The following is a 21,258-nucleotide window of genomic DNA, read 5'->3' as shown; positions in this document are numbered from 1 at the left end:
TTGCGATATATCTCAAAAAATGCAAAGACACATAACTATCTTTACTAACAACAAAGTTTGCGACAAGTACCAAAGCTTAAATGGCAGCACAGCAAAGCGTTTCCTGTTTGGTATGCCACAAATCAGAGTAACCTGTCTAGAACCTTCAATTACAGGCAGAGACCCATTAATGCATGGAGCAGACACAGCGATCGATATTCAGACAAATGCTTTAAGAAGCTTTCAGTCCCAAGGGCTTTCTCGGCACGCTAGGGGCGGATTTGAGCATGAGGAGAAAGCCCCGCTGCATGAGAGCTTTCACGAGCTTTTGCAAATTGATGCTATGGCTGCTCAGTTATACAAAACAGCCAGTGGCCGCCTGTTCCACGCAGGCGCCATTGCGATTGTGATGGTCGGGTACGCGAACCTCTGATCTAGACTTTACATCAACGTTTTAAAACATCTGCTGATTGATTGACTTTAAGCCTTCCAGCCCGTGGCAAGACCCACGTCTCGCAGTCGTTATGCCGATATCTTCGTTGGCTAGGCGTGTCGACCAAAGTTTTCAGTGTAGGCAATTACCGTCGGGAGCGAATGGGATCCATACCCAATGAAATGTTTGATCCGAGTAAAGTGTTCACTCGCGTTTCGCTCGAACCGGCTAAGTTTTAACGCTCAAGTTAAATAGATAACACGGAAGCTTACTCTCCTCGACTGCGGATCGCTGATGAGTGCTTAGATGACATGATTGACTGGCTGGAACACCAAGGTGGTCAAGTGGGGATTTACGATGGAAGCAACGGAACCGAAGAACGTCGCCGAGAGTTGTATGAAAAACTGGAGCGAGTGGGCGTTCACGTAAGTGGGAAGAAACAAAGATAGACTAAGAAACGGATTTTCTTTAACAAAACTTTACTGTCATTGCAGACATTCTTCATTGGTTTGTGTTTCCCAAACTCTGTGCGACACATCAGGAAAGGAAAGCATCTCACACATTGGTACAGAGTCTATCTGCGACAAACCAGAAATTATCCTGGCCAACATCAAGAGTGTCAAAGTTTCTTCCCCTGATGTAAGTTTACTGTAATCATTCCTCTATTACTCGTTTTCTCGCTGACAACAGCTTGAAGTACCGAGGTTGGGATCCGGAAGAAGTTGTCAGAGATTACAAAGTAAGTTTCGAGTAAATTCGCAACATCCATAGGACATCGATAACGATCCAGTTGATATTAGAATCGGATCGAGCAGCACCGCGTAAACTACGAAACTATTGCTGATACTCGACTGCCCTTTGTAAAATTGATGAATGTCGGAGAAAAGCTCATTGTTAACCATGTCCAGGGATACCTTCAGGTAGATGAGCCATCTTCCTATCGTAGATGTAGCATTTCATCTGACCTATGTTTTACTAGTCACGAATTGTTTACTATCTCATGAATCTGCATAACCGACCGCGTACTATATACTTTGCTCTGGTACTTTTAATATCTATGTATTTCGCCGTATGGATCTTGTCGTTGACTGTATGCATAGGCTGGAAAATCGCTGGATGAAGCTTCATATAAAAAGGATGCAGAGCTGTCACCTGAAGGAGTAAAATACGCTGAGCGACTTAAAAACTTTGTAATTTTCCACAGGGCTCAGAAGGATCCATCTCTCGCGACAAGCCCGGATCAGAAAAGATCACTGAGCGTACGTAGCTGAAACAACTGTGTCGGTTACTATACCTAACTTACATTCGGAAAAAAAGGTTTGGTCATCAATGCAGAAAAAGGGACGCCAGACAGCCAATGCTTTCCAAGGGGAGCATGTTAATATTCGACACTACTCTGTGCTGAATCAGTTGAATCCCGGCGTAGTGGATGGTGTGTCACCAGAGCATATTGTGCAAAAATATCCGGATGAAGTTGAGAGAGCCAAGAGTGATCCATACCGTCACAGATATCCACGAGCAGAGGTAGGGATAGGTTTTGTTCAAGCCAACGGCGTGTGCTAACCACTTTATAGTCTTATCATGACCTGGCTGTTCGACTAGAGGCAATTATCATGGAACTAGAGCGTGAAAAGAACGATGTTTTGATCATAGCAGACGAAACAGTCTTGCGTTGTTTGTATGCTTATCTTTTCAATCAGCCAGAGAACGAGATTCCTTCAATATCGATACCAAGAGAAACACTGATCGTCATTACCCCAGCCGCCTACGGTTGCGAAGAAACTAGACTACCAATTGTTCATCCAGTGCAGAAATAAATATCAATGCAGTTCCTTTCAGTGCAAAATGGCTAATCCATTTGGGCGATACTTTTCCAGATAGCGCGAACTTGGGAACTCATTTCTCCGACTGACATGAGCATTTGGGTGTCAAATCGCTCTCTCGAGTTCAGGCAACTCAGGGTCCTTTGATCTCGGGTCACGCCTTTTTTTCCTTGAAAAATGATGAATGAGGAAGACGTGCTTGGATCAGGGTTTCTTGAAGCTGACACGGCACGCTATTTTCTTGGAAGCAGTAGCTCCTCAGCGCTCAATCGGTCCATCTCTATGCCTCTTTATGCTACTCAGCTCGGAGTAGATGCCAACCCATGGAATACAGAGGGCCACCTTGACGTTCATCACCATAGCAGCAATCACACTGCAGTAGACGACGATGTGTTAGGTGCGGACATAACAGCAGCCAGCGTTTTGAGTACGTGCAGAAGACGGGGGAAGCGACTGTCAAAAGGGTGGCCAAAAATAGCAGTAATTATTAAGATCGTATTTCTTTTTACTGCATTAGTCGGTGTTGACCTGCCCGATATCTATGACGTTGCTTATATGCGGGCAAGGCCTGTAGGCGAACGTGTAAGCTTGGAATCTTTGGAAAAGGTCATAGGCTTGGCGGAGCTTCCGCCGAGACAAGTGCAGGAGGTAGTACACTTGACATGATGGTCTGTTGCGATAAGAGGGCTAAAGAAAACACAAACAGGTTATGAACATGGTGGTGCCTGCGGGAGCAATGTACGTGACCCACAATGAATTCAACACAGCGTTGGCATTGGTAGCTTGTGCGCAGAAGAATATGGGTAAATAGAAAATTATACGCAAAGACCTAGAACTATGCAGCTAAGGAATGGGTATTTTTCAACATAGATGTATCCTTGGAAACTGTATATCATCATCGCAATGGTACATCAATTTCACACTCTTCTTTATCGGCCTATACTAATCCGCAGTTGAAAAGATTTGCCTGTGCCAGTGCTGTTAAATTTGGAACAGTTGGATGTGCGCAAAACATCAACGGAGCCTAAAACGATGGTAACGCCGGTTAAAGAGCAAGTCGTTGACGATCCTTGGTCCTCCGCCCAGCCCAATGGCATTACAGTCACTGTAGCCGATGAAGGACTCGCAGATACAACCAGCTCGAAACTCGATATCGATGGAAAACAGTCAGCACCCATAAGCTTGAATTACGACAAACAGCGACCTAAACTGAGCGTAAACGGCAACGCTGCACTGCGTTCCCGGAGTATGGACCACAATGCATTGAGGCCCGACACTGCCTCTGCAGATATGGAGGTAGCCAGTGACCTCAACAAGAACACTCTAAACGGATACCGTGATAGCAACAAACGAGGCAAAGGACCTACCGACAGTTACCAATGGTTTCTTGATTTAGATTTAATATCAGTGACCATCGCACCAGAGAAGGAAGGGTTCATATTCAAGCATGTTAACTACGTTGTTGAAAGTCAACAACGATCTTCCAAAGTTCTTCGGCGATACAGCGACTTTTACTGGCTTTGGGAGGTGCTGTTGAAACGATACCCCATGCGCGTTATTCCCAATTTACCACCTAAGAAAATTAGCGGAAGTAAGTACGACAATAGAACATGAGGGCTAATAAACTGATTTTATTGTTAACATGATACTGGAAGAGGACGACTCATTTCTCGAGAAACGCTGCCGCGGCCTTGCACGTTTCATCAATTGTATCGTCAGGCACCCGACTTTGAAACAGGATACTGTCGTTGAAAAGTTCCTGACGGAGCCGTCGGTATGTCCGTAAGTCTAATTGACTATGTTTGATATGCTTATCAGTTGAGTACGCTTAGGAATTCCTCGCATGGAGACGAGCAAACATCCCAGTAACTGAGGAAGAATATGCACGAGAACTACCAAATGTGGATGATATCGCTGATGCTGTACCTCCTGATCTGGATGAACGCCTTGAAAAGTTAAAGAACAAATTGCCAGCTCTGTCTGAAAATTATCAAGACATGTGCACTACATTGGAACGCATTATACGAATCAACGAAATCCAAAGTCGAGAATTTGTTCGCTACAGTATCACTTTAAAGTAATGATCGATCGATGGTTAAAGTACGGCAGGCTGATGCTAACTGGGATATCGGTAGTTCTATGAGTGAACTAGAGCATGACTGCTACATATCTAGCTGTCAATCATGCACTCACATTGTCCGAGGCTACGAAGCAGTAGCAAGGCATATGCAACGTACTGGCACAATACTGGATGAACAAACGTCTGCAGCCAGCGCAGGCGCTTTGGAAAGCTTGAAACGACACTGCGATCTGTTAAGTTCTTTCAAGGTATATGCAGCTCGAGACTAGGAGTGAATTCAAAAATATGGATGTTAAACAGCTATCTGTAAACAGGAGATGCTTGAACGGAAAGAAAAATTGTCAGTGAATCAAATCGAAGCGCTTTCAAAAAGGATAGCTGCAAATAGAGCCAAAGTGAATCAGAATCGAGGTGTTCCAGGACTTGAAAGTGAGGTGGAGCGTCTAGACACAGCAATCGAAAACGTAAGTGCGGACAAGTTTTCTAAGGAGCAAATCCAGCAGCCTAAACTAATACTATGCAACCAGGACGAAGCCAAGCTGAACTACCAAAGAAATCGAGATACCTATTTCCGTTATATTCTGGCGTCGGAACTTTCGTATATCCACAAGCAGCAGGCATTTGTATCATTGATGTATCAAAGCTACGTTCGTGAACAGCTCAAGTTTTCGCGGCAGTTGGGTGATAACTGGAGAGCATTGCAGGTGCTGACTTCAGAAATGCCTGTTGAGCCTGACGAATTCCCCTGATACCGTTCCATTTCCCTCTAAACATATCCTTACTTTATTCTCGCACACAAACAGCAAAATTTATACCATCTCTTGCGCGCTCTACTAAAGTTTCACCTCTTCTTAAACATGTCACATTAACAAGTCTAATCTGGAATATTAAATGGCTTGTGTTCTCTGGTGAAATGTTCCAAGTTCAAGGATTTCATTACACTTTTAGCAACGCTGCTATTTACAATATGATGCTTGAAAAGCTGCTTTTCATGAAATCCCAAGTCAGCCTCAAAGGCATGGACTCAAAAAAGTCCGCCTGGTAACTCAAACCGAGCTGCTTGGCGCGCTAACAGCTGTACTTTAACGCAAGAATGGCAAACAAGACTTTGGTTGTCGACAACGGTACAGGGGTAAGAATATGCGGCAGTGCATTGACCTGTGATGGAAGTGGGACTGTAGGAGTTGGAGACTTGGCATGTATATTTTCCGTGCCAGCGACAAAAGGGAACCCCGTGTAGCGTGCAGAGGGTATGATGACAGGGACATCCGTGCGCTCATCTCGGTTGCATCTCATAGTTCGTAAAATGTGGATACTCTGGAGCCAACTTTCCAGAGCATGTGTTTCCGAGTGTTGTCGGACGGCCCATCCTGCGTGCTGAAGAGAAGGTTGGAGATCTCAAAGTAAAGGACATTATGATTGGCGAAGAAGCAGCAGCACTTCGAAATATCTTGCAAATGTCTTATCCTATGGAGAACGGCATTATCCGCAACTGGGAGGACATGCGACACCTTTGGGACTATACTTTTAACGAGAAGCTCAAAGTCGACCCGCATGAATGCAAAATCCTGCTCACGGAAGCGCCCATGAACCCGCGCCAGAACCGCGAACAGATGGCCCAGATCATGTTTGAAGAATACGGATTCCGTGGTATTTATGTTGCTATCCAGGCTGTGCTTACACTCTTCGCACAAGGTATGATCTACGATTGGATGTCGCCTGTATCATATGTATTTAGACAGTCTCATTTGCTTTCAGGTCAAATGTCCGGCGTTGTTGTCGACTCTGGAGATGGTGTTACGCACATTGTAGGTTTACGCAGAGATAATAAATAAGCGCATGTCTCCACTAACATGCTACATTTATTAGGTTCCCGTTTACGAAGGTTACGCTCCCGTCAACTTGACTCGTCGCTTGGATGTCGCCGGTCGCCATGTCACCCGATACCTTATTAAACTCTTGCTTCTTCGAGGTTACGCCTTCAACAGAACTGCCGATTTCGAAACTGTGCGACAAATCAAGGAAAAGCTCTGCTACGTTAGGTATGAAGTGGGTAATTCAGATAACTGCGGCAAATTGATGCTTAGATATGTCAAATTATAGTTACGATCTCGAATTGGATCAAAAGCTCGGAAACGAAACCACTACCTTGGTAGAGAGCTACGAGGTAAGGAGGCGACTTGGAAAAATTAATGATATTCTTGAATCTGATGGAGGATTGCTCGCAGCTGCCAGACGGTCGTGTCATAAAGGTGGGATCTGAAAGATTTGAAGCACCCGAGTGCTTGTTCCAGCCTCACCTAGTAGATGTGGAAGGCAAGGGCATGGCAGGCAAGTGTAGCAGGAATTAACTCGAATGCATAAACTCGCTCTAAATTCATATACAATATCTAGAATTGCTTTTCAGCACCATACAAGCAGCAGATATTGATATTCGACCCGAACTTTACAAGCACATTGTGCTTTCTGGTGGTTCGACAATGTATCCTGGTCTGCCAAGCCGACTCGAAAAAGAAATGAAGCAACTCTACCTCACCGAAGTCCTTAACGGCGACGCTAGCCGCCTCAGCGTAAGCTTGGATAATCGTGTTCTTATTTCCACAGCGGATACTAAAGGCATTCAAAATGTAGAAATTCAAGATTCGCATAGAAGACCCTCCCAGACGTAAACATATGTAAGTAACGTAACATTGAGAGATCGCCTGCAGTCAAATTTACCGTGCGTCCAACAGGGTATACCTCGGAGGAGCTGTGCTCGCAGATATCATGAAAGACAATGAGTCATGGTGGGTTACCAAGCAAGAATGGGAGGAAATGGGTCCTCGAGCACTCGACAAGATGGGTGTATTGGGATCAACTGCTTAAAATACATGACAAATAAATCCATACTTATTCACTGTAAATCCTTTATAATTTCGCACGGTTGCTGTCAATGCATCCAGGTCCGACGCATTCCTTGATTGAACTATAGTCGCTTTTCCTCCCATGCAATGTCTCGACACATTCCTAGCGTCGCAGGTGTGGCGCGACATGTGTGCATAGTGTCACGACAGCTACATTGTCCGAGACGAACGTTCGGCATTGCTCGCCCGTTCTCATTATGCGTATCGCAGCAATTTGGAAAATGCAAGCAGACCCCTGTTGCAACGCTCAGGCACAGACGATATGGCTCCACCCACGCAACACCTGTTTCCAAACAGGTAACAAAGCAAGCCGACTAGTGTCCAGCAAGAGTCAGAATGCTCACGACAGTTGATCGCAGACATTTAATAAAATGTTGATCGCTAACAGAGGCGAGATCGCCTGCAGAATTATCAAGACAGCTCGGCGCCTTGGTATCCGCACGGTGGCCGTGTACACCAACTTGGATTCTCAGGCACCGCATGTAAAATTGGCAGACGAGGCTGTGTGTATCGGAAATGCGCAATCCTATCTGTCAATATCAAGTATTGTGCAAGCAGCTGTAGCAACAGGCTCGGATGCAGTACATCCAGGGTACGGCTTTCTAAGTGAGAACCCTGCATTTGTGCAGGCGCTGCAGGAGGCCAAAATCACATTTGTGGGTCCCACACCTGATGCAATAGCTGCAATGGGTGACAAGATCCAGAGCAAACAAATAGCAGAAGCAAGTGGAGTCAACTGTATCCCTGGTTTCCACGGCGAAATCAAATCGACAGATGCAGCCTTGAAAGAAGCACACCGCATCGGGTATCCTGTAATGGTCAAAGCTAGCGCAGGAGGTGGAGGCAAAGGCATGCGAATAGCATGGTTAGTTGTATAACACTTTGTTTAAAGTATGTCGATATCATTTTCACACTTTTACACCCACAGGAACGATGAGCAGCTTTTGGAAGGATACAAGTTGGCCAAGCAGGAGTCACTGTCTGCATTTGCTGACGACAGACTTTTAATCGAAAAATACATTGACAGTCCTCGACATATAGAAATACAAGTTTTGGGAGATAAGCATGGCAACGTCATTTACCTGCCTCCACGTGAATGTTCCATCCAACGAAGGAACCAAAAAGTTATCGAAGAGTCACCTAGCGTCCACATTGATCACGACACTTGGAGAAAGATGGGTGAGCAGGCAGTTGCTCTTTCCCACGGTGTGAAATACAACTCTGCAGGTAACAAGGCAATGTGATGATTACACGCAGGAAGATTCTAACTCGTATGAACGGTCCAAGGCACTGTGGAATTCCTGGTGGATAAACAACGAAATTTTTACTTTTTGGAAATGAACACGCGATTGCAAGTAGAGCATCCTGTCACTGAGATGGTATCTGGTCTAGACTTGGTCGAGCATATGCTATACTCTGCAGCTGGCCATCCACTGGCGATCAAACAGTCTGATGTTTCTGTGAACGGATGGGCCATAGAATCTAGAGTCTACGCTGAAGACCCGACACACTATCTCCCTTCTGTAGGCCGCTTGCTTACATACAAAGAACCTCCTTCCAACGAAGGTGCAAGATGCGATTCTGGTGTACGTGAAGGCAGCGACGTACCCGTTGAATACGATCCTCTCTTGTGCAAACTCACAACGCACGGCAAAACACGGCAAGAAGCCATTGAGCGTATGATATACTCATTGGATCGATACGTTATCCGCGGCGTGACACACAATATACCATTACTCCAGGGTGTCGTGCGAAGCAAACGATTTCAATCAGGCGAAAACATCACGACCAATTTTCTGGCAGAAGAGTATCCAGAAGGCTATCAGAGCACTTCGCTGAGCAGCCAAGAGCTACTATCACTCGCAGCGGTGGCTGGTGGCATATGGCTCAAAAAGGAATTGAATCAGTGGATACATACTCCATCGCTTGCATCGTTGCAGCGTGATATCTGCGTCCAGTTCCACAATGAGCAACGAGGAGATACCCAGGAAATAATGTTCTCGATAACTAGGACAGCAGACAATGAATACAAGGTACGCTAAATATGCTGTCAAGTATTCCAGGCACTGGAGCATTATTGACTTTTTCTTTGCGCTACCTAGATCTCCTCACCGTTAAAGAACAACGTCAATTTCAACCTCAAATGGAATTTGGAGGATCTGCTGGCCTGTGCAACTGTGAACCTGGATCGTCCATATAACGTTGTGCTGCAATATCTGGACGTCAATGATTCTGGCTTTAGGATCCAATACCGCGGTGACCAGGCAAGTTTGATTTACAACAGCAGCTAATGCAACCATAACTCATGCCAGAAGCAGTACAATGTCTCAGTCATGACTCAAGAGCAACGTCTCCTCTCAAGATATATGAAAACACGATCGAAGCATTCCCGGAACGAACCTGTAACCACTCCAATGCCAGGCAAAATTATCAGCATTGCTGTCAAGGAGGGCGACAAGGTAATTAAAACAAGCTAAAGATCCCATTGCTGTCTTATTTCTCACGTCGTTGCTAGGTTGCTCCAGGCGCAGAGGTAGCTGTCGTTGAAGCCATGAAGATGCAGAATGTATTGCGGACGCCGCGCATCGGTGTTGTCAAGAAAGTGCTCGTGCAACCTGGCTCTTCTGTCAAGACAGGACAGGTGTTGATAGAGTTTCAGGACGATATTGTCTAATACATAGTAATAATATGTACATAAAATGCTGCTGTAATTTATTTGGCTTTGGTGAATCGGTATGTGAAGCGTTTGCGTGTAAAGGAGAATTCGCCGAGTTTGTGACCAATCATTTCTTCGGTGATGAGGACAGGCATGTAGTCTTTGCCATTGTGTACGAGGAACTTCAAGCCGACAAAGGATGGGAGAATGGTGCAGCTTCGTGCTTCATTTTAAGAAACCGGGAACAGTTAATCACTAGCGCAGGGAAATATTGCCAGAGCTTCCTGCGAGCGAGACTAACCTTGCGTAGCAATTGGTGTTCCTTTCTTGACAGCCTCACGGAGACCCGGGAAGGCGACAAAGAAGGGACCCTTCCATGCAGAGCGTGGCATGTTTAAAGTGTACGAAGAAAAAAGGGCTACACACAGCGGCATTTATTTCCAGGGGAGCAGTTGGGAACTTCAAGCCACAACAGCAGGCGAAGGGCAAGCTCGGGCATGAATCTTACGATCTGCGATATTCAAGAACGCCTCATCAAATATAGCTCTTTCTTCTCTTTCAGTTGATATTATTGAAGATTCAACGTTCAAATCAATGCAACTAAACCCGTAAATACAAAGTAAGAAGAATGTATTTCTTATTTTCTTTATTGCGCGCCAAGAGGACCAGTACTGCCAGGTATCAACTATGAAGGTGCATTTGATTAGCAAAAATAGCTCCACCTGCAGCTTCTTTTCATCCATATTTCTTACAGTGCAAATGTTGTTTCCATTCAAAAGGATCTGATCGAGCTTGCTGGTCTTGTAACCTTCAGGAGTATTCTCACTAAAATTTCGATTAGCCGATTATCTAGCAACTTGATGAGAAGAGTACATACTATTCAGTCACATCCTCCAGCACCATGTCTACAAAGCAGCAAAAGTTAGCGTTATTCCACTATCCTTTCTACTAAGATTCGATAATGATACTTGCTGACAAAATCGTCAAATCCAAGAAGTTTGCCGGTATATTCCTTCTCAGTCTTCATGACCACCCAGATTCGGGAGCCAATGCACTTGTCGATCAATTCTGTTTGCAGCGTTGACTCAATGCACTGTGGCAGGTTGACATTTTCACATTGACCTACCTAGTGGCAGTAACTGGGGCGTTGACATTGTGTTTGATGGAACAAGGCGGACTCTAGGATCCGCGCGCATGAGAGCTCTTGGCTCTCCGCGCGCGCGCGCGGTCACTCGACACAAACCCGCGCATTTTTATTATACACCGAGAAGTTATTTGCTTCACAAATGACTGGATCTAGATGTAGATATGAATTTTTTCGCGATATTGCATGCAATGGTATTATATTCGGAATAAAGATATGGAGGTGTTTCTCATCCGAAGAATTTTTAATAATGTTGGTGCAATGTCGTTTTTGTATGATTTGCCTAGTTGCAACGCGAGATAGGAGCCTCGTCGCCACCGGCTGACCACAAAGCCAGAGTGATGGCAGTCGCATATGTCATTGACATTACACCGAAAATGATGATAACAATATCGGCGGCTTTCTGTCGCCAGTTTCGCGCAACGGCCTTGATGTGGAATAGAGGCGGGTAAACAGTGCACAGAGGTACACAGAATAAGGATCCAACCATCGATACAAACTTGTCCAAATCGCTCGATCCTGCAATAGCGATACAAGCACATGCAATGACTGCTGCAAGCCGGAATCCGTTCTTTTGCCACTTGACAATCGGATTATGTTTTCCGGATTTGGTGAATAGAAAGTTTTCCACAATGCGGATAGCAGGAAACAGCTGTAACGGGATCGAGAGACAAATGGCGAGAGCATACAGGGCTTGAACTGTGTTGACTACTGGTGTTGCTGGCATGTTTAGCAATATGACCGTCTGTACGTTGCTGCCAAACGCCAGGTAGGATATAAAGCCGACTGATAGGAAAATGAGTGTGATAAACACCATCGTGCCAGATAGAACCTTTGGGAACTTTCGTGGCTCTTCCATGGACTCTGTAATGGGTATAACAAGGCCAACGCCTTCGTAGGTGAACACTGCAGTGCCAATGAACATTGGGAAGGATTTAACATTGATAATCCAGTCGACTTCCGCTATTCCGGTCGCAGCAAGCGTGATAAAGTCGTAGTAATAGAGGTATATGAGACCGATTAGGATGAAGAGGTCTGCAATAAGTGCAAATGATGAAAGTTTTTGGATTTTTCGGACCATTGATAGAGGTGCAAACACAGCGATCTGCGCTAGGATAAGCGCGGATAGTGGCACATGCATTTGGCACTGTGACAAGGCTTCAATGAGCGCTTGCACGTTTTGCGACACAAACACCATATATGCGCAGACGAATCCAACCTACGGTACATTCTGAGAATCGTAAGCATAATATATATTACAGATATTTTTATTACCTGAGAAAATGTTATAGACGTTAAGACTGCAAGTCGCATAGAGCGGCCATACAGGATACCGCCAATATCACCAAAGGATACCGGGACTTTGTTTCGTGTCTCGACCAAAAGCAGGAAGCTGTAAAGCGAGATAACCGCAATGGCTGTCAGCAAACCAGTGGAGAAGAATAAACCACCATTGTGGAACCTGTGAAAATGCACTTCGGTCAGTCATCCGAAAACGGTTAATACGACCAACTTTAAACTGTAACGACTCACGCTTTCGGTAAGAACATGACGCCTAATTCACAGTGTCGTTAGGAAGGATGTTACGCGGACTAGACAGGAGAAAGAAAAAGAGACAGATAACTTGCCAGTTCCCACAAACGATTTGAGTAGTAAAAAGACAGCTTTTGCGGGAGTCGCTGTACCCTGCACGGCATTTTCTTGCGCTCGTCTTATTAAGCGAGCAGCTCGGTCAGAGCCATCGCCATCCTCATGCCCGTTATCGCGCCATCTCCGTCTTCGCAGCAAAGTCGTACGCTCATCCAGAATATCTTCATCTTCTTCGTCTTCTGAATCACTCAAGTCCTCGCCACCGAAATGTCCATATAAAGCCAAGAAATCCACAAAGGTCCGTGTCATCCAGTGAGGCGGCTCCTTTCCTTGCCGCGCAGCCTTGTCGTATACAAAGTATCGGCGGAATCCTCCAGGATTTCGCAAGCGTGCAAGTGCAGGGTCTGACGGTTCATTTCTTGGAACATAGAATGATTGGGAACGAGTGCGCCGTGCCTGTTCGGCATCCAAGTCCTCTGCCCATTTGTATATATCGTGTGTAATAGCACCTCCTGGCAGCTGATGAACAGACCGAACACCGGAGGCGGAAGATGCACCTCCATCGGAAACAACAGACCCGTCGCGTCCAGACTGATTGCTTGCAACTCTTTGGACAGAAGAACCAAACACAGAAGCTGCAGGAGATGTTTCTACTAGGTGGCGTTTAACGACCTTGGCCACTTGATCCTCCGGGAGGTCGACAGACAGTGTATTATCATCATAGTTGTACGTGGGCGTGGACAAGGGCCGAAATAAGTTACCACTGGAGGTCGTGGGTACATTCTCAAGGTCTGTACTTCCATAGGACTGTACAGAGTGGATGCTGCGCGGTGGAGAGGTGCTATAGCGGACGTTCGGAGGAACAGGCGAGCTGCCTAGGCGGGCTATGGAGGCCGCGCGATCAAAGGAACTGGAGAGTACGTTGGCGTCGCTGTTGCCACCAGCAGCGTTTTCTTCTTCGCCGCTAGTGGTGCCATTTCTATCAGCTTCACGCGATCTGTAATTTCGCTTGGCATTAACGGGCAAAGGGGAGGACATGTCAATTCACACCGTGTTTGTAAGGAAAAGAGAGACAGTGAAGGTCAAAGAGACAACTTGGCTGCAGCAGTTCCCCTGAAACATGGCCTTCACACTTTGCCAAATCAGTGTTTGTTTGCATCATCGTAGGACGTCATTGAACTGCTGCTGCATCAGAGTGATCAAATGCGGGAATTGGACGGTTCGGAATGGGCGATTTGTGCAACCTTTTTCCAGAGCAATCACTTTTGTAATGAATGCGCTGGGCACAGGTCCCCTTCTTTCACAGCATTGGTCCCTACCCCATCTGACTATGTTCCAATGCTTACCAAAATGCTGGTGGCTAGGGTCCGTCTTTTGTACCTTGAACATCGTGTATCATAGTGCTAACTTTATTGTTGTGGCATAAACATTGACAGGAACATTGTGATAACCATATGTTGGTTAAACTATGTAATAAGCCGTAAACGGTAACGATTGACTATGCCTCGCTTTGCGCCTGTGTTTCTTGCCGATCGAGGAACTGATGTCTGTAATTATTCTTCTCGACCCATCTCTTGGTCAGGATACTGCACCGAATTGAGCTAATGGAGCCGATCAAAGACATGACTGTGCTGACGACAGCGACAATAATGGTCCCGTATGTCACGATCTGATCTGCTGACAGGCTAGTGGCCTCGACCATGATAACCCGGATCACGAACTCTGCAAGGAGGCTGACGCCCCATCCAGTCGTCAACAAATAATGATGGATCCGGATCTCGGCTATTTGGGTCCACATCCATTCTGGCATTGGCATTTCGTGCTCTGCCCCTGTTTGATCCGTCCAGCGGTACGGCGGATTCTCCGCGAAGAACTGAGCCGTCATGATAAAAGTCAATGGCCTGTTTGTTAGCCAGACAGTACGGATGGGAATCAGAGTCACCAAGAAGAGTAACCCCATGATACCAGTCACAGCTGAATCACGGAGCAGCGCAGCGCGTGCATCACCTGTTGGAAAACAGTGGAAATTTTTCTGTTCAACCACAAAGCCTGTCTGCAGAAATTGCACGGAATATTCTTACCTGTAACCACGGAGACAATTCCGGAAATGATAAATGCCAATACGGAAAGTGCTCCGATCATATCAACTCTTTTCTTTTGCCAAAAGGTAAAAGCAACGTAGATCAATGATGGAATACCAGAAATCAGGAGTGCCCATACAGGTTCAAGCACCGTACGCAGACCATAGTAAAGCGCAAGAGGTAGGCCGATTGTGGCTATCAGCATGAATAATAAGTTGCCAAACGTCTTGAGACGATTTTTTGAGTGTCGAAAGGTCCATTCCCATGGATTATCGTAATAGCGAGGATCAACGCTGGAACCTATAGAGTCGCAGTCACCGTCTTTGCTTGCATTAGGGATCGGTTCTTGGCCTTTTGATCCGACTCTTTTTGAAGTCTTGTTCGTGTCAGTCATTGATATCAACGACTCATGGCTTGAATGTTTACTGTTCAGTCTTTGCTCGTCAGACGAGCGAGGGAGAGTGTGTGGCTGCTGTTTAAGTGAATTGTCACCGGTGACCATACTTTCAGAGCAAGATCAAAAAATTGTCTTATCTGCATTGCTTTTATATGTATGAATTTACATTAATTATGGCGTAGCTATCCTGTTTTAAGCTAAGCTGCTCAGCAATTGGGCGGTGGAAATTCATCGTCGAGGTAACAATGCATGAAAAAAGAATGATCTACAAGGAAAAACTGGAAATATTTTTACGGTGCAGTGCTCAGCTTTAATCCTCCTCATTATCATCATCGTTATCCTCACGGAATCTTGGATTCTGCAACGTGATAGGGTTTGATGAGATATGGCTACACTCTTTCCATCTCCATCCAGATCACACCTGTTCTCTTTGGCGTTTTCGTCCCGTATCAAGATCTTCGTCTCTTTCGCGTTTCCTCGTTGCTAAACAGGAAGAGTAAGCAGTACGTTGGATTTTGTCTTTGCTGCTGCGCGTCACGTACCCGGTGCATCAGCACCTCGACTGACATATTCATCAGCGCCCTTTGGCACTTCTCGAATGGCCTCATAGTTTTCTCGCAATTTCTGCTCACGCTCGCGCTCGAGCTGCTGTCTCATGCGATGGCCCCAACCACCTCTACCTGGATCGTATTCCATACGATATTCATCGCGTACCTGTCCTCCGCTTTTACCACGTCCATACTGTCGACCCTCTTTGAAACCAGGATCCAGGTCACATCGAATAACGCGTTCGTCAAGCTTCGTGCCATTAACATACTTCATGCAATCAAGTGCATCGCTCCTATGGTAGTATCTACAACACATCCATTTGAGTTTTCATGCTTTGAACGAGTGCTGTTGCAGAGTCGCTGCATACTCAACAAAACAGAATCCGCAAGGCGTCTTTTGGTTTCGGTCCAGACCCATGATGATACGCTTAATCTCGCCACACTTTGAAAACAATTCATAGATTTGTTCTTCGGTTGTGTAAAATGACAGGTTGCCGACATATAAAGTCGAAGAAGTGGACAGTTCATCCTTGAACTGATCTGATGTGCCCTATCGCGCAAAGTCGTTAGGGCGTGCAGTTCATAGTTTGCTGGAGCCGTATTTGTCATACTTGGTATTGTAAATCGCGGTAGCTGGAAGGCACCGCGAGTGAACTGACTATGCTTGCCATTTTCGTTGTGTGAGGGAGGGAAGAGAGCAAAAGCAGCACGACGGCAGTGGCCTGCCATTGGAGCGGGGCAAGATCCCAAAGAGCGTCACGATTTTTGTTGCCAGTTCAGCAGCGGCAAACCGCCCTCCCGATTTTGCCTCGCTCGGCTCAACACAACCTAATCAATGGCATCACCGGCGCCTCAAAGACTGCAACAACTGGCTCAATTGTCCTGCAAACTGTTCGGCAATGTATACAATCCCACCGCTGCACGGACAGGCAACAAAGTCCTTCGCAAACGATTGCTAGGTCCTACAATGACTTCCTACTATCCTCAACGGCTTGTCCACTTCCGGGACATTAAGGCATTGTACCCCACGCTCAACCTTATCGACTTGGACGAAAAGGCTCGTCTCGATGAAATTGCACGACTCAAGAGAAGAGGAAAGGGTGCACCACCAAAAGGTACTGTATCTCAGCAACCGAGATCTGTGCGATTCAAAGACTAACGTCAGTTGCATCTCAACAGGCAAAGGCAAACGTGCCTCCAACAAGAAGAAATAATCGAGCTTTTGTTTCCCATATTCATGTATATATAAATGTCCCTATTAGATCCAGTGAATACGTTTACGTTGCTACGTCGCAATCTTTCAACAACTGCACTTTCTTTGACCACAACGATGTCGAAAAGTTTACATGTCCTTGCTAAAGCTGATAACAGCGCGTGGGGATGGGAGAGCCCGAATGGAACTAGGATCTTTGAGGTTAATCCTGAAAAAGCATTCTAACTGTTAGCATGCGGCGCCCGGATTGTTGTTAATTACCAGCAGGAAGAAGGGAATGAGAGCGAGGGAGAGAAACGGGATAGATTATTATCAACTACTTTGCACCCTAGCACCTGTGAATATTTGCATTCCTGTGCGCGTTTAAAAATGCTCTTTGGAGATAACAGTGGCTGAACCACAAGGGGGTCGATTGTCCCTGAGAATGATGGAGGATCCGAATAACTGGCTTTCAAAAGAAGTTAAAAGACTTCAAGACGTGCCGAGAGCTACTTTTCTTCCGAACATTTGCTCCCAACTCTTGTCCAACCTCACTTTATTGCGACTTTCCTCCCTTCTCTTTCCTTAACGACAACGTGTAACCACTACATTGTGCTTGTCGCGTAGATCGATTGTGCATCGAAATGGAGGAAAATGCAGACAATCCCGCTGTCAAGTATAGTGATGTGCATCTCAGGACCCAAGATGAAGCTCAGAACTCTAGTTTGGATTGTAAGGGACTACACACCAACTTGAAGGACGCGGCGGCAGCAAGTTCTGTCGACGATGCGCCCTCCAGTATCCAAAGCGCTAAAAATAGCGCCGGGGATATAGGAAAATCTATAGATAACGCTCCCGCCGACACTGCTGGACTTGATCAAGACGACAACCGCCAAAAGACGGAACACACAGCAACTGTTACCAACGACGACGAGTCACACCCCGCTGTTACGACAGAAAAGGATGAGACACCGCAAACAGTAGAGAAGAAGGATGCAAAGGAAACAGCGTTGATGACACCCAGCGTCGAAGAATGCACAATCGATGACGATCATGTTTCACAAACGTCTGGAAAGTCTGTGCAACCACCTGCAGCTGATGCGGATGGGCCACCAGCACCGCTCACCGAAGCTACTTTGGCCGAGAACAGCAAAAAGCAGGAGAACGATACGGCCGACAATGCAGCGCCGTCCATGTCTACCAACAGCGCAATCCGCGCATGGGCTGCCACGTTGCCAGAGGTTCCTGACTCTGTCAAGGACGCGAATGTCGGACCTGCGCATATCTTCGAAATACAGCCAACTAAAGAAGAAGAACATGAGGAAACAGCTAAAGACGAGCCGCGGATACAGGAAACAAAAGATGTTTTCACGGATACCCAGAAGATTGCCTATGTTGGTCTGTGCGCTCTGACAAGTCTGGAAGTCGTCCACGATTTCGAAGGCAAAGATTTCACTTATGCACGTATGAGTGCTGGCAACTGGCAGCGAAAATTGATGAGGATGCTGTATGCACACATGGATATATCCAATGAAGGTACTCACAGTGGCTTTCTGGTTGGGAATTATCGCTGAAGAGATTAACATCTTCCAGAAATCAAAATGATTGAATCATTATCTACACACAAGATTTTGCCTACCGATCTTGTACATCAGTTCGTCGCCCAAGGCGAAACTGCCACCGTGGATATGACAGGTTTTCACAAAGTTCGCCAAGAAAGATCAGATTATCAAAAACCGGCACCTGGGCTAAACAACGAGCGAACATCGGAAAGCGACAGCGGTCATGCATCCTCCACCGGGAACCGCGAATCCATGTCATCAGACAAGTCGGGCAAAACCGAAAGAGAATCCAAAGCAAGTGCTAGCCAACATACAGCAACACCTTCGTCTACTTGCGATGAAAAGGATGGTCAATTTATCATTGATCTACGTTGGACAGTCATGTGCGATTTGTTGTTGCTATGCCTCAGCTTGGAAAGCTACGATGCACGTTCCCGAGTATTTATTGCGCGAATGGCATCTTATCTTTCACTTGACTGGTTTCAAGTTATCAAATTCGAAAAGAGAATTGCTGAGCACTTGCTGCAGGATGCCGCTTTAGCTTGGGAGACGGAAACGGTGACGAGCGTGGCCACAACCCAAACCTCAGCTACAGATCTGGAGGTCTCCGTACGAAACGATGCCGAACGAGAGGGCCGGAACAGACAGCGTCGCAAACGTCGATACGTCATGATCGGACTTGCGACCATTGGTGGTGGACTTATCCTCGGTCTAAGTGCTGGTCTAATGGCTCCAGTTATTGCAGGAGGTCTCGGTACTATCCTAACAACTGTTGGAGTCACGGGTACCTCTGGTTTTCTCGGTGGCACGGCAGGCATTGCCCTCATTACGGGTGGTGCCACGACAATAGGAGGAGGTAAGCCTATAAACGAAAGTAACCATTGTTGCATCGAGTGTTGATAAGTTCCGTTTCTTTCTCTGACGGATTTTACAAATTTCGGTTAAGGTCTTGGAGGTAAGATCAATACCAGGTTTCTATTTTTTTCAGGTATCTGACTTGCGTGCTTTAAAGCAAAAAGCATGAAACGACGCATGAAGACTATCAATACCTTTGAGTTCTCTCAAGTTAATGCAGATGATAACGTGAGTTGCATTGTTACCATTGCAGGGTAAGTACATTTTATCAGAAAGTCGAATACCTCATTCACTTACAGACTGACGGTGTGTTTATGGTAGATGGTTACCGAAGGGAGGTGGCAAAGATGCAGCTGCACTTCCGTTTACTGTATTGGATCCTGTCATGGGAGATCACTATTCGCTGTTTTGGGAACCTGAAATGCTCGAAGCACTCGGCAGCGCATTCAAAATTTTTGCGACTGAAGTAGTTGCGTTTTCCATTCAGCAAGCATTAACTCATACAATTATGGGCGCACTTCTAGCCGGTCTGGCGTGGCCTTTAGCACTGACAAAGTTAGGCTATCTGGTTGATAATCCTTGGAACAATGGTCTCGATAGAGCCAGGTTAGCAGGTTTGATTTTGGCCGATTCTTTGATGAACCGAAATCTTGGTGCAAGACCTGTCACGCTGGTTGGATATTCACTTGGTGCTCGTGTTATCTTTTTCTGCTTATTGGAACTTGCGAGAGTTAACGCATACGGTCTTGTGGAGAACGTTGCACTTTTCGGTACGCCAGTGAGTGCCTCCAAGTCGCAGTGGAAAGAATGCACAACCGTTGTGTCCGGTCGCTTTATCAATGGTTATGCTACTAGCGATTGGCTACTTGGTTTCCTCTTTCGAGCATCGACAGCTGGCTTGGGTAACGTGGCTGGTCTACGTGCCCTGGAACACATTGAAGGAAATCGTGTGCAGAACATCGACTGCACTGACTTGGTTAAAGGACACTTAAACTATCGCACTGCTATGCCAAAATTGCTCAAGCGTGCTGGGTTTGTTGTTACCTCGGAGGAGCTACCAAACTTTGTAAAAGAAAGAGAAGTTGACAAGGAACTCGAATTGGATCTTAGCGGAGCAGATGTAATGACTTACACTGTATTGAATGGAAAGATGCAATGCTAACCTGTATACTTTAGGATTTGAAAACTTGCCGTCCAGCTACAATGGCCAAAGGCACTTCAGTCTCTTCCCTATCTTCAGGGAAAGCTTCCATACAATACCCACCACCGAAACCACAAAGTGCATCTCCAACATCTATCTCGTCCCCCCCACGACCTAGCAACAGTAACAATGACAACAATATACAATCTCCTCCTGAGCCTGAGAGAAACGAGGATACCAACCAACCATATAATGGATCGATAGATCAACCCGCAGCACCCACACCAGATACCCAAATATCTCAAACTCAAACTACGCCCTCGAGTTTATCACCGAAAGCAAAGGAATCTGACGATGCACAGCCAGCACCGGCACCAGACAGCAACACCAACAACAATATGCCCGACGAAGATATCATTGCAGATATTCTTGCAAAAGCTGCTGCTGTATCGAAAACCTCAGGCAAAAAGTACAGCTCGTTGTCATCTGGCCGCGCCTCTATCCAAACTCGATCAGCTTCACCGAAACAATCCATCTCGGAATCCACGCGGATATCAGAGTCTGAGCGCAATTCATCACCGTCAATAGACGACGGCAATAATACCTCATCAAGTAGATCTTCATCTTTCATATTCAGCAAACCATCATCATTATTCAAGGGCAAAAAGAAATATGGCGAGGATGATTCAGGGCAACGCGAATTATCGGAAGCAGGTATCGAAGTGAAGGAGATCAAGAGCACACTCGGACGCATGGTTGTACCGGATGATGTCGTGAATCCTATGCCTAAGATAACGCTAGAGAAGCCCCAGTATGCGCGCATCAATCGGTAGCTCCTTTATTTAAGAGGATGGAATAGATCTTTGTTCGTTCT

At 46.1% G+C, this 21,258-nt stretch overlaps 11 protein-coding genes across 11 annotated transcripts; 6 read left to right on the top strand and 5 right to left on the bottom strand.

Moving 5' to 3' along the window:
- Positions 1–19: 19 nt before the first annotated feature.
- On the top strand, positions 20–2,229 carry VTP01DRAFT_2321 (uncharacterized protein; the record flags this gene model as incomplete). The annotated part of the gene is made up of 11 exons (XM_069380770.1): positions 20–396; positions 465–607; positions 668–837; positions 907–919; positions 984–1,051; positions 1,110–1,151; positions 1,213–1,332; positions 1,392–1,454; positions 1,513–1,671; positions 1,730–1,936; positions 1,987–2,229. The coding sequence occupies 11 exons, from the start codon at positions 20–22 to the stop codon at positions 2,227–2,229; spliced, it is 1,605 nt and encodes a 534-aa protein (XP_069237824.1).
- Positions 2,230–2,412: 183 nt separating this feature from the next.
- VTP01DRAFT_2320 (uncharacterized protein) lies at positions 2,413–5,064 on the top strand (the record flags this gene model as incomplete). The annotated part of the gene is made up of 10 exons (XM_069380769.1): positions 2,413–2,662; positions 2,753–2,883; positions 2,942–3,038; positions 3,106–3,141; positions 3,197–3,826; positions 3,891–4,009; positions 4,068–4,312; positions 4,371–4,563; positions 4,630–4,779; positions 4,843–5,064. The coding sequence occupies 10 exons, from the start codon at positions 2,413–2,415 to the stop codon at positions 5,062–5,064; spliced, it is 2,073 nt and encodes a 690-aa protein (XP_069237823.1).
- A 344-nt stretch (positions 5,065–5,408) lies between these two features.
- VTP01DRAFT_2319 (uncharacterized protein) lies at positions 5,409–7,180 on the top strand (the record flags this gene model as incomplete). The annotated part of the gene is made up of 9 exons (XM_069380767.1): positions 5,409–5,447; positions 5,614–6,010; positions 6,074–6,123; positions 6,185–6,357; positions 6,419–6,482; positions 6,544–6,646; positions 6,710–6,885; positions 6,947–6,990; positions 7,048–7,180. The coding sequence occupies 9 exons, from the start codon at positions 5,409–5,411 to the stop codon at positions 7,178–7,180; spliced, it is 1,179 nt and encodes a 392-aa protein (XP_069237822.1).
- A 125-nt stretch (positions 7,181–7,305) lies between these two features.
- Positions 7,306–9,892, top strand: VTP01DRAFT_2318 (uncharacterized protein; the record flags this gene model as incomplete). Its single annotated transcript, XM_069380766.1, has 7 exons — positions 7,306–7,515; positions 7,578–8,083; positions 8,147–8,445; positions 8,506–9,251; positions 9,321–9,482; positions 9,537–9,677; positions 9,734–9,892. The coding sequence occupies 7 exons, from the start codon at positions 7,306–7,308 to the stop codon at positions 9,890–9,892; spliced, it is 2,223 nt and encodes a 740-aa protein (XP_069237821.1).
- Positions 9,893–9,930: 38 nt separating this feature from the next.
- On the bottom strand, positions 9,931–10,266 carry VTP01DRAFT_2317 (mitochondrial 37S ribosomal protein uS19m; the record flags this gene model as incomplete). The annotated part of the gene is made up of 2 exons (XM_069380765.1): positions 9,931–10,097; positions 10,176–10,266. The coding sequence occupies 2 exons, from the start codon at positions 10,264–10,266 to the stop codon at positions 9,931–9,933; spliced, it is 258 nt and encodes an 85-aa protein (XP_069237820.1).
- Positions 10,267–10,520: 254 nt separating this feature from the next.
- Positions 10,521–11,070, bottom strand: VTP01DRAFT_2316 (uncharacterized protein; the record flags this gene model as incomplete). The annotated part of the gene is made up of 4 exons (XM_069380764.1): positions 10,521–10,559; positions 10,627–10,699; positions 10,843–10,942; positions 11,001–11,070. The coding sequence occupies 4 exons, from the start codon at positions 11,068–11,070 to the stop codon at positions 10,521–10,523; spliced, it is 282 nt and encodes a 93-aa protein (XP_069237819.1).
- Positions 11,071–11,301: 231 nt separating this feature from the next.
- On the bottom strand, positions 11,302–13,646 carry VTP01DRAFT_2315 (uncharacterized protein; the record flags this gene model as incomplete). Its single annotated transcript, XM_069380763.1, has 4 exons — positions 11,302–12,237; positions 12,294–12,480; positions 12,552–12,573; positions 12,647–13,646. The coding sequence occupies 4 exons, from the start codon at positions 13,644–13,646 to the stop codon at positions 11,302–11,304; spliced, it is 2,145 nt and encodes a 714-aa protein (XP_069237818.1).
- Positions 13,647–14,106: 460 nt separating this feature from the next.
- VTP01DRAFT_2314 (uncharacterized protein) lies at positions 14,107–15,191 on the bottom strand (the record flags this gene model as incomplete). The annotated part of the gene is made up of 2 exons (XM_069380762.1): positions 14,107–14,615; positions 14,690–15,191. 2 exons carry the CDS (start codon positions 15,189–15,191, stop codon positions 14,107–14,109), a joined length of 1,011 nt encoding a protein of 336 aa, XP_069237817.1.
- A 205-nt stretch (positions 15,192–15,396) lies between these two features.
- On the bottom strand, positions 15,397–16,305 carry VTP01DRAFT_2313 (uncharacterized protein; the record flags this gene model as incomplete). The annotated part of the gene is made up of 5 exons (XM_069380761.1): positions 15,397–15,444; positions 15,508–15,569; positions 15,629–15,939; positions 16,003–16,184; positions 16,246–16,305. 5 exons carry the CDS (start codon positions 16,303–16,305, stop codon positions 15,397–15,399), a joined length of 663 nt encoding a protein of 220 aa, XP_069237816.1.
- A 164-nt stretch (positions 16,306–16,469) lies between these two features.
- Positions 16,470–16,848, top strand: VTP01DRAFT_2312 (mitochondrial 37S ribosomal protein mS33; the record flags this gene model as incomplete). The annotated part of the gene is made up of 2 exons (XM_069380760.1): positions 16,470–16,749; positions 16,814–16,848. 2 exons carry the CDS (start codon positions 16,470–16,472, stop codon positions 16,846–16,848), a joined length of 315 nt encoding a protein of 104 aa, XP_069237815.1.
- A 622-nt stretch (positions 16,849–17,470) lies between these two features.
- VTP01DRAFT_2311 (uncharacterized protein) lies at positions 17,471–21,217 on the top strand (the record flags this gene model as incomplete). Its single annotated transcript, XM_069380759.1, has 6 exons — positions 17,471–18,362; positions 18,420–19,244; positions 19,335–19,343; positions 19,401–19,497; positions 19,565–20,363; positions 20,420–21,217. The coding sequence occupies 6 exons, from the start codon at positions 17,471–17,473 to the stop codon at positions 21,215–21,217; spliced, it is 3,420 nt and encodes a 1,139-aa protein (XP_069237814.1).
- Positions 21,218–21,258: the final 41 nt, after the last annotated feature.

Source organism: Rhizomucor pusillus, assembly GCF_041956525.1.
Source record: "Rhizomucor pusillus strain CBS 183.67 unplaced genomic scaffold VTP01scaffold_12, whole genome shotgun sequence".
NCBI classification, from domain to species: Eukaryota; Fungi; Mucoromycota; class Mucoromycetes; order Mucorales; family Lichtheimiaceae; genus Rhizomucor; species Rhizomucor pusillus.
Note: the sequence above shows the minus strand (reverse complement) of the source record. Positions and strands in the feature narration are given on the sequence as shown.